General features: G+C 39.7%; 1 protein-coding gene across 2 annotated transcripts; it reads left to right on the forward strand.

Moving 5' to 3' along the window:
- The first annotated feature begins 5,263 nt into the window (after positions 1-5,263).
- LOC122786605 (elongation factor 1-alpha-like) lies at positions 5,264-11,064 on the forward strand. Of its 2 annotated transcripts, none has more exons than XM_044053026.1 (8): positions 5,264-5,329; positions 6,837-6,992; positions 7,448-7,627; positions 7,719-8,015; positions 8,092-8,242; positions 9,032-9,288; positions 9,919-10,153; positions 10,856-11,064. In XM_044053026.1, exons 2-8 carry the CDS (start codon positions 6,849-6,851, stop codon positions 10,975-10,977), a joined length of 1,386 nt encoding a protein of 461 aa, XP_043908961.1. In that variant the 5' UTR covers positions 5,264-5,329; positions 6,837-6,848; the 3' UTR covers positions 10,978-11,064. The 2 variants fall into 2 exon arrangements, with proteins under 2 accessions (XP_043908961.1, XP_043908962.1); XM_044053027.1 differs by having other exon boundaries at positions 5,314-5,329; positions 6,840-6,992.
- The last annotated feature ends 945 nt before the right edge of the window (positions 11,065-12,009 follow it).

A 12,009-nucleotide genomic window follows, 5' to 3' on the forward strand; every position in this document is an offset into this window, starting at 1 on the left:
TGTTGGTGTGAAGCTGACTCTGTTCAAAGCGTACTGTTCACCTATGTACACTGCACATCTGTGGTTGAAATACAAAAAAGCCAGCCTTCAGAAACTGCAAGTGGCATACAATGACGCCTTGAGGATACTTTTAAAAAGGCCCAGATGGACCAGTGCGAGTGAGCTGTTTGTGAGCGCTGGAGTGAATACACTGCAAGCGGCTCTGAGAAATGTAATGCACAGGTTCATCTGCCGGTTAAATGATTCTGAGAATCTAAATGTTGTGGCAATGGTGAACATTATGTATAGTGACACGCGCTGCACGTCTCAGTTTTGGGGGCATTGATATAAGTGTCTTTTAAAAATTAGTCATTAGATTATTTTTTTCTATTTATTTAATTTTATATATATATACATTTTTTTAAATTATTTTATTATTATTAATCTATTGTGTGATTTTTTATTCCTTCTGTACTGTGTGTCTTGGACCTTGAGTCTGAAAATAAAGCTTATCTATCTATCTATCTATCTATCATAAAACAAGAATGTTTAAAAGACTACAAGACAATATGGATGTCTGTTTAAACTCAATAATGACAATATGGACAACATCATTTCTTGTGTTGTGGATATGTTAATGAGCTTTAGCTCCAGCCTACAACCGTTCAGTTTACTATTTAAAATTAATAATGCAGAAGCTTATTTTATTTTATTACTCGCAGTAGCTTATTCATTTTGTGGCAACCAGAGGGCAGTAAAAACCCGTTTTAAAAACATCACAACGTTTGTCACCTCTCAAAGAAGGAAACATGACAATAAATATGTTTTGTTTTTTTTTACATTATAATTAATAAATAAATGCATGAATGAAAAGATAAATGAATGAATAAAAGAATGTATGAAGAAAATAAAATTAATTAATAAATACATAAATAAAATAATAAATATGTTGGAGATACGTACTTCAATGCTCTGTTTGATGGGAGAATTTAATTTGTTCAAAATGTATAATTTAGAGAAATAAAATAAATATTAATGAATGAATAAATAAATACAGAAATAAAGTAATGAATGGATGAATAAAAGAACAAATGAATTAATAAATAAAATAATAAATGAGCGAATGAATACTTAAATAAATACAGAAATAAATGAATGAATGGATAAATAAAATAATTAATAAATAAATACAGAAATAAATGGATAAATAAAATAATAAACAAATACATTAATGAAAGGGTTAGGGTTAGGGTTTCATTACTATTTATGAAAGTAATGAAAAAACCCAACAATACATACTATCAGGTGAAAAACAAACAAACAAGAGTATCACTTAGAATTTGATTTGCTACATTTTACACAAGGGATCTACTGACTGGACAAACATTTGTGATGTTTGCTCCAACTTCAAACCCCCATGCATGCATGTTCAGACAACTGTTGCCCTGTAATTATTCAAAAGTATACAGCTCAAAAAAATGTCAAGACTTCACTTGCCTCACCTGTTCCTCCTCTGTGCACCTCCCAGATAAGAAACCAGTGTGCAAGTTCCTGCAGGTTCACACTTGGAACCTTTAGTATTCTTCTGGACCACTGTTGTTGCCCCATAAAATGCTGAAGGCCTTAACTTAAGAGCAGTTGTTTCGAACATGAACACACACACTAACATACACTATATGGACAAAAATATTTGGCTTGTTGAGTATTGAATTCAAGCTTTGGTCAAGGCTCCTTGTCTCCAGTGAAGGACAATCTTAACAGCCATACAGTGACATTTAGGACAATGCTTTGCTTCCATCTCTGTGGCAACAGTTTGAGGAAAACCAACATGACTGTGTCCCACTGCACAAAGCAATAACTTTAAAGAAGACTATATTAGAAGAAGGTGTATATAAACACATACATATGTAGGCACTGGCTGAGAGAGTGCCTCCCTTTTAACAGGAAGAAATCTCTGGCAGAACTCGACTCAAAAATGTGCAGCATCTGCCTTGAACGCTTGGGGGTGAAAGGAAAAATGGGGGAGAGAAAGGAAAAGAGAGAGAGAGGGAGAGAGAGAGAGAGAGAGAGAGGGAGAGAGAGAGAGCCCATGCAGGGGCTGATATATATAACAGTTGTGTCAAGTTATAGATTTGGACAGGATGTGTGCATGTACATACATATATTTAATCCAACAGTGATTTTGCACTTCATTTCATTTATGTACTTATTTCACATGGAGAGTGAGAACATTTCTGTGCACACGTCAGTAAATGAGGCCAAGCAGAGGCTGTGTGGTTAAAACAGTGGCCTCCCACATATGTCACTCAAAATAAACATCCTGAGGACACAGGCTGGATATTTGTCTGTCAATACCATCGGTCCGTTAGTAACGACACTTGTCTTTTTTTTGCCGCTTTTCCTGGTCCAGGTTTGTGTGAGCAGCAGGTTCAGCAGCAAGGAACTCCACAACCCCCTCAACCAGCTTCTTCATAGGGGACATTGAGATGCCCCCAGGCCAGTAGAGAGATATGATCTCTACATTGATGTGTCCCAGGACTCGCCCTAACCACCCCCCACCCCAGGGGCCTCCGCCCAGTGTGACATGCCTGAAAACCACTTCAGCTGGCTCCTCCTGCTGCAGAGGAACCAGGCCGACTTTAGTTACTTTTCATTGAAAGTAATTTGCAACACTGACAAACAGCGTCAACTGCATGAAAAAGCAAGGGCCGACGTTTTGAGATTTGTTTGAAAGATGTTGTTTCTGTGTGGACAAAAACCATCACCATACAGTTAATAAAACTAGGTATTCACCTACACTGGTTTCTGTGTGGACAGGCCCTCAGGCTGAGTGCATGTTGAAACCAAACTAAACCTAAACTAAACAAAACAGAACACAACCTGACTCTACCATGGAGGGGAATTAAAAAGCTCCAGGAAACCTCCAGCAGCTAAACCAACCAGTTTGACCACCATTACACAGCCTGGGGAGGAGGAGAGTGCAGTGACAACAGGGGGCGTACATTATAGAATTAAGTTGAAATCCTTTGCTGAAAGGATGCGGCCTCCCCCACCACCACCACCACCACCTCTCGCTGTTTGCTCAACACTGCATCTCTAAGTATGACGGCTCATTCAGACACGGTCTAGTTGTCATTGAGTAATTTCTGAGCCTGAAAAGAGACTCGTGGAGAAGGAGACAACATAAAGAGAAGACAAGAACAGTCAGTAATGCTTCTAAATCCTATGCACTGCTGCTGCTGCAGCTGCAGAGGGAAAATATTGTATATTCACAATTAAACCAGTAAATCAGCCTTAATTCCAGTTTAACCTGTTGGATAGTGATTGTGGTGATCACACATAGTGTTTCCAGTCTCCTACTAGAAAAACAATCTTTAAGTCATTGTTGATATTCAATTTTTGTGTTTTTTGTTTTGTTTTTGTGTATGTCATAGCAAGTGAAATTAAAAATGTGTGTTTCTATAGGTGATGAAAATGAGAGAAAAAAACAATCATTGTATCAGATTGCCTCGGTTGTGCTGAAATTCTATGAAATATCAGTATATGGAGTATTGTGACTAATTTCACACTTCAACCTGACCAGCCTAGATGCTGAGTGGCCCCCAGAGAGTTTAGGGGAACCTGCAATAGTTTTGTATCCCATCAGCTTTTAAAACAGGGAATTTGTGTGTTGGGAGGTACAACAAAAAGCGAGTTTTCAAAATTTCCTATGACACACAAACAGTTAAAAGTAAAAACTATACTGCAGGCGTTAAACTGAGCTACAACGCCTAGGCCACCTCCCCCAGCCTCGTGTCGTTATGTCAGACTCGTCAACTCTCGACATGACGGGTAGTAAGAGCATGAGCGGATGAACCTGTTTGCACCACGTGCAACTCTCTCTGCTATCTCACAAACAAAATGGCTGCCTTGCACACGTGTGTGAGTGTGTGTCCCTTGAAAGCTAGCTCTGACTTTTGTTCTAAACCCGTGTTCATCAACAATCAAAATATAGAAAAAAATGACATATCCTTTAATGCTTCGCTGTATCCTTGCAGAAAAAGAAGATTTTGGAAATCTTGGGTGATTTTATCAACACTTTAAAAACGACCATGTGGGATTTCAGTTTGCAGTTCAAGAGGCTGTTCAAACCGTTACAATTTTCCAGTACAGTCAGCCGACGTCCAAAGCTTGGACGTCTTTTTGAGACAACGTCCTCCGTTGTTTCCGCTGTGTCGCGTTAAATGTCGCTGTTCGTTGTCGTTGCCTACCAAATAAAGCCACTGACCCAGGGCTTTACCATTCCAAACTGTACCGTACTGCATGTGTGCATGGGATTGCTTATCACAAACATGCCACCATTGGCCCCTACAATTTTTCCTTTAATACTTAAGAGCTATGTCACTTTCGAAAAGTGGAAACACATTTGTGAAAGCTAGGGATGTCACCGTCCGATACTAATCCCACACTGTTCTTCTACTGCTCCTAAACAACTGAGCGGTTCATATGTGATACAAAGCTGACCTTCCAACACATCACAATGAACTGTGAACACAATGAACAAATATTCTACCCCTTCTACAATACAAAGATAAATAGAAATTAAACAGCATTGTTTAATCTCTCAGAAGAAAACTCTAATATAAAAGAACAACTTTGTGCACATGTTTCAAATTACAAAGAAATTATTTTTCCAGAGTAAAATAAATACTGGATCTAATTCCCTACTAAATACAGCCAACACCTTATTGGCAAAAACAAGTTACATTTTATATTCAGTGACCACTTTTAGGTACATCTGTGCAATCTGTGCAGACTGAGAGACACCACGGCTCCTGGTATTTTGGTCGATCCTGTTTGGAGGCTCCTGAACAATGACATGAGTGTAATGCTCATACATGTGAACTGAAGGTGTGGGGTGTAAATAAAGTTGTTTTGAAAGACAATGACTTTTAACTGCAGTGTGTAAACAAGGCCTCCCCCTCTTTACAACTCTCATGTGAACTCCCGCTTTGCTGCGTTGTACAGGTTCTCACCTTTGAAAAATACCAAAAAAAAGCAACATTTTAGCAAACCATGTTGAATGACACATTATTTCAGCAGTAGTTACACGTCCACTCTAGATTTCTGCGCCTGCTCTGTCGTCACTGACAGGCAGCCAAGTTGCATAATTTTCCAGACATGCAGAATTGAACGGCTCACACCTTTTCAAGCTCAGGATATAAAGACATGCTAAGGTACTCAAACATCCAGGAGGAGGAGTTTAGGAGAAGACCTCACCCTCACATGACTTTGTTCAGAGATAAAAAGCATTGAGTGAAGATCCACGGTGAACAGAGGAGCACACGTGTCCACTACCTCCATTTAACAGGTGAGTCAGGCCACTTTTAAAAAAGATTCTGCCACTGCTTAAAATGAATGAACATAAATTAGACACTTTAAGCTTTGGATGATCTTAGTTTTTCAGCTGCCAAAAACTACAGGGCTTTATTTCATTAAAGCCATTATTTTGCTGTTGTTTACAAGGTGAAATTTTAAATATTAGACAGAAAACACAAATTTCTGTTTTGCAACTTGAGGGAAATGATTTGAACAATACAAAACATAAGTGATATGAATGAAAGAATCTGCTGATTAATGATGATAATCACATTACAAACGAATGCAGACAATACACTAAAACAATTCGTTTTGGGGGGTGGGAAGAAAACGGACATATCATGTAACCATGTGACAAAGCAGGAAGTATATTTAAGGGTTTTCAAATGGAGTGGATGTTTGTCAAATTAAGACTTTAAACAAAAGCCTTTTAGCCTACCAGTTTCACCATTTCTCTCTTTTTCCCCATTTTCAGCTTTAGTCTGTGTGTGTCTTTTAGCAGGTGATACAATATAATGTGCCTATTGTTTGTTGCTCTTATAAAACTCCATTCCTTTAGGTTTTTGCTATTTTATTGATGTGCCTGTGTACGGCATGAGGATCTTGTTACTTAATTTTAGGAACCTCTTATTTTGCTGGGCTAAAAAAAATGAAGGCTTCTCTTTGCTGAGCCCATGAATTGTGGGTGGTGGGGAGTAAAGGTGTGGCCAAAGAATGAAACTCTGTGCTTTTAGGTCTCAGGTGGCACGTTACACTGACATCTAGTGGCAGTGAATGTCACCTTCGGCCTGGAAGAAGGTCCTCGTGTTTCTGACGCACGTGTTTCAAATGACAAGATATCATTTTTGTCATTTGTCATTTGTCGAGATGATGAAAATGCCTTGATATTCTGTGCCAAAATACTTTGACCCAACGTACCTTGGCGTATTTTTTATAGTTTTGAAATACTGTAAAATCACGGGGACGTCATCAGATCACAGATTGGACGTCATGGTGCTCGAAATTGAAACAAATAACAAAAATTAAAGTCTCGCTTAATCTAATTTCACCATAGCAGTGTCTAGGTGCGTTTCAATCCCAAATGCTGGTGCTAGTGTGACATCTAGTGGCTGTGGGACAGATCTTGTTCTTGCAGTTTATCTGTAGTTACTTGGAAGTGTTCAGAATTAAATATTGCACACACAAACAGTTAATTAACTATCATTATTATAATTGATATCATCTATAAAAACATTAAGATAATCAGTCAGTTAACTATAGTCGATTATCAGCTGTCATTGATCTAAATCCATGGTTCTCAAACTGTGTTGTGAAAACTTCCTCTGGTGGTACTTGGGAGGAAAAATCAGAAATACTGTTTTTCTACTGACAGGAGTGTGTGCATAGAAAATGAAACAAATGATTCATAAACAATTCAAATAATAGTAATAGTCACATTATCTCACACTCAGATGGTACTTTAAAGTCAACTTAACTTTTCTCTCCATGTTGTTTATTAGCAGTAAATCAAAATGGCAAAGGAGAAGCTCCACATCAACATCGTGGTCATTGGCCATGTCGACTCTGGCAAATCCACCACCACCGGCCACCTGATCTACAAGTGTGGAGGAATCGACAAGAGAACCATCGAGAAGTTTGAGAAGGAAGCCGCCGAGGTCCGTTCAATTGACGTCAATGTCACACTAGTTTGTATAACACGTTATAAAGTGGTTGCTCCTGCAATGGATCCCCAATCAAAAGTGTAATCACACGATCGATGATCATTTGAGACACAGCTTCTTTGCATCTGTGCTGTACAGATCGAGGTAGATGAAATTCCCTGCCACATATGTGCCATGGCAACCCAGATCAGAGTCAGACGAAGGCAGTGCCAATCGCTTTCAATGGGGGAAAAGTTAAATATATCCAACCAAAAAAAACAGTAAAATTGAATTGTTTGTTTCACAGAATGGCAAGAAATAAATTCCACAGACAGCAGCAACCCTACTAAGTTGGACACTATAGTAAATGTAGAACTTTAATAAGAACATGGGATAACACAGGGAAGGAAATTCATCACTCACTGATACCTGCTTTGCCTTCTCCATTTGTATTTTCTAAACCACAACAGATGGGCAAGGGCTCCTTCAAGTACGCCTGGGTGATGGACAAGCTGAAGGCCGAGCGTGAGCGTGGTATCACCATTGACATCGCTCTGTGGAAGTTTGAGACCACCAAGTTCCTAGTGACTGTCATTGATGCTCCTGGACACAGGGATTTCATCAAGAACATGATCACTGGAACATCTCAGGTAAAATATGATATGATATGATATGTCATCATTTCAACTGACTCAGTTAATGTTTGACGTGCACACAGTTGACCAAGTTCTGTCTGTTCAGGCTGACTGCGCCGTGCTGATTGTTGCTGCCGGTGTTGGTGAGTTCGAGGCTGGTATCTCCAAGAATGGCCAGACCCGTGAGCACGCCCTGCTGGCCTACACCCTCGGCGTGAAGCAGCTCATTGTCGGAGTCAACAAGATGGACTCCACAGAGCCCCCTTACAGCGAAGCTCGGTTTACGGAAGTTAAAAAAGAAGTGACCTCGTTCCTCAAGAAGACTGGCTACAACCCTGCCTCTATTGCCTTTGTGCCCATCTCTGGGTTCCACGGAGACAACATGATGGAGGCCAGCGACAAGGTGAGGAAACTTCCAACTTGTGTTAATCAGATCAGTGTGAACATGGACTGATTTCACTCTTTGAATCTGTCTGTAGATGAAGTGGTACAAGGAATGGAGTATTGAGCGCAAGGAAGGTAAGGCCAGTGGAGCCACATTGTTCCAAGCTCTGGACTCCATCCTGCCACCTGATCGCCCCATCAAGAAGCCCCTACGTTTGCCCCTGCAGGACGTCTACAAAATTGGTGGTGAGCAGAGTTGTTTCAAGGGAGAAAAAATCTGTGTTTCCACTGAGTGGAATGGTTCCCATTCTTTGGCACCTTTCCCTTGTATTAGCAGAGTAAAATGGTACAGTACAGTCAGCTGATCGGTGTAGATACTGCAAGGAAGTCGAGGCAAACTCCTACAGTCTGTTCTCATACAAAGCTTGACCGCCATCGACACCCACCTACTAAGTCATGGTACTGTTCTCGGTTGAAACACAAGCCTGACCCAGGGCTTTACTGTTCTAAACTATAACGTACTGTACCAAATGGAAGCGCACCATGATGGAAACACAGCATATGACATTGAAGGAAAAATCCAGAGTTACAGACATTCTAAGTCTATTTTCAGATTTTTGTATTGGTAAATTTCATATTTTTTTGCGATTTCAAGGGGAAGACCTAAAATGGCACTGCACAGGGCAAATCATTGCGTCGAGACAAATCGCTATTTTAAAAACCACTGTCAGGCTCAAAACAACATTTCACTTCTGTGGTAGTGAGGAGAGGGTTCGACAAAGTGTCCATTACTAATTGGATTTGATAGAAGACTGTTTATGAAGTACTTTACTCAAAGTTGTCTTCCTGTGACGCCATCTTCAATTTCATCTCCGCATTTTAACTTCAAGGTTATGGACCCAGATAGGACTGAGGTTAAGGTTAGAATAAATATCAAGGTTAGGTTTAGTGGAACTTGGCACACACCTCTCTTTTAGTTCATTAATAACTCATAATAGAGTATTAACAAACATTTGGCCTCCTGTTCCCTCTCAGGTATTGGAACGGTTCCTGTTGGACGTGTTGAGACTGGTATCCTGAAGCCTGGTATGGTCGTCACGTTCAGTCCCCCCAATCTGACCACTGAGGTGAAGTCCGTGGAGATGCACCACGAGAGCCTGTCTGAGGCTCTCCCCGGTGACAACGTCGGTTTTAACATCAAGAACGTGTCCATCAAGGAGATCCGTCGAGGGAATGTGGCCGGCGACAGCAAGAACGACCCACCAATGGCTGCGGAGACCTTCACTGCTCAGGTGCGAGTCAGGAAGAGAAGGGAGGAAGAAAAGACAAAAAAACCAGAAAGTGAAATTTGCGAGTTACGGGTTGTGCATAGTAAATAGTAATTGAGCTAGCAATTTCCTAAAAGGGTCATTGGTGAAGTTGCATGTTGCAGCTGAATATGCCTCACCTCACCCTTTATTTTCAAATGAGTTAACTTTGGGTAGCAAAAACATTGGTGGTCCAAAATGGTGGCCTCTGTAAAGCTAACCCAGCTTCTGAGTAAATGAAAAACAGATTCATACAGATGGGTGATCTTACACCCTAGACAAAATTAAGTATAAATGTTTTATTTTCAATTTCTTCCAAACAATTATGATAAAAATTATTTTACCTACATTTAACTCACTGGAACTTTAAACTCAGTCAGTTACTACTGTAAGTGACACTGTGAACCGAACCTGGTTCAGAGTACTTTTTTGCTTAGATGTGTTTACATAGTAGGCATAGGAAATTCAAAAATAAATCTTTTTCATCACATTGCCTATAGGTTGTGCTGAAAAAGGATAAAAACCACTCTATGTGCAACACTATATTGCACATTCTTATGGCCTCTGTTTCTAAGGGTTAATCTGCATTTCTCACCTTGTTTTCTCCCCCCGCAGGTCATCGTGCTGAACCATCCCGGTCAAATCAACAAGGGTTATAGCCCTGTGGTGGATTGCCACACTGCTCATATTGCCTGCAAATTCGCAGAACTCCTTCAGAAGATCGACCGTCGTAGTGGTAAAGCCCTGGAAGAAAACCCCAAAAGTGTCAAGTCTGGAGATGCAGCCATGGTCTTGATGGAGCCTTCAAAACCCCTGTGTGTTGAGGCGTTTGCAGAGTTTCCCCCACTTGGTAAGTAATAACATTTGCAACACATTTTTTTTTCTGTTTGGAGAAGGGACCAGGGTTCCTGCATGTCCTCCAGAACACCAATGTTTTAGTTGTTGCCCTGCTCCAACACACCTGATTCAAATGGTCAGGTAATCAGCAAGCTCTACAGAAGCCTGATTACGACCTAGTTATTTGAATCAGGTGTGTTGGAGCAAAGAAACATCTAAAACAAACAAAGCAAACCCTGCTCAAGCACAGAGGCCTCAAACTTGCGACAACACAACACAAGCACTTTTATTTTGGAATTCAGTGAAATATCGTCACAAATATTGTCATTGTGATATAATTTTTGTCACAACAGTCTTGTTCAAAGTCTGATATGGTGAGACACGTGAAGAGACAATGCTCGGGATCTGAGAGTTACTGCAAACACAGAGCAAACAATTTAGTTTAGCACCTTCACATTAACAGCGTTTAACTAGTGAAAAAAAATCTAGACTTTTTTAAAGGAAACGTGTCAGAGCTAAAGTGTGAGACATTGTATATGCCCGTTGCATATAAAAATGGGTTTTTAATGATTATTAAACCTTTTATTTGTGGATTAGGGACGCTTGCTTCTCACGAGCCATGTTCATGAGTTTGATTTCATTTTCCCATCATTGTCGTGCCTCTCACCGACTCCCCATCCGTTTGTCCCTTTCCTTTAACTCCTCTTCCTCTCAGGTCGCTTCGCTGTGCGTGACATGAAGCAGACGGTGGCTGTCGGTGTCATCAAGTCCGTCAACAAGAAGAATCCCACATCTGGAAAAGTTACCAAGGCTGCAGTTAAAGCTGCGAAGAAATGAGTTCTCCTACCCAAAACATTTCCTTGGATTAACTGCTGTATAGGTTCAAATGAAAACAATAGAAAAAAACCAACAATAAAAACAATAAAGCATAGTAAATAATAAAGATGTCTCTTTTTATCTGCAACATCTTTCATGGGCATTTTGGCTCCACCTCAGTGAATGTAAAATCGGGATTCTCATCCGGATGTGCCACCACATGTCACCTGTTTGTAGAATCAAGTATTCTATAGACCAGTGGTTCTCCAACTTTCTATACCAAGGACCACCTGAGAAAATATTGAGCTCTTGGAAAGTGAAATTAGTTCAAGATGAAGCAAGAGATAAGGTGACTAATTATTATTATTTAATTTAATGTACCATTTTTTGGTTTCCACGAACGCCGGTCAAAATTCCTCAGCTCCACTCACATACCCTGGTATATACAGTAGAACAGTATAGTTGTGATTTTCCTCCAAGTACCACCTTAGGTAGCTCACGTACCACTGGTGGTAGACGTTTAAGAGACATAGTATATATATATATATATATATATATTTATATATATATATGTATATGTGTATACATATATATATACACATACCCATCACATACATATCTTAGAAATCGTTCAAAAACTTGATTAAAACCAAAGACATTTTTGTTATTTATTTGGCAAATATCAAACTGAATTCACCTTTTTATACTCAAACGTGAGTCAGCTCACTGGAATCCTTCTCTGAGAAGTCAAAAGAATTAATCAAGCATAACATTCAACCACTAAAACAAATTTTTCTGCTCAGGAATGCAACTAAATAACTATAATTTGACACCTTAATCCCCCCTTTTTTTGTGAAACAGTACATTTGAAAATCCATGGATAACAATAATAATTATATTTTAGCATTAAAAATATAATTTTGGCTAAAGAGCTTCTACATACGAGTGTATTAACTATTACATAAACGTGGGGATACATAAATCCACTTCACTTTAAGAACACGTGCGTGTGGTTATGACGGATGGGCTTCACAAAAGGTCAACGTGCACAAA

The sequence above is a fragment of the Solea senegalensis genome, linkage group LG20 (assembly GCF_019176455.1).
Source record: "Solea senegalensis isolate Sse05_10M linkage group LG20, IFAPA_SoseM_1, whole genome shotgun sequence".
NCBI classification, from domain to species: domain Eukaryota; kingdom Metazoa; phylum Chordata; class Actinopteri; order Pleuronectiformes; family Soleidae; genus Solea; species Solea senegalensis.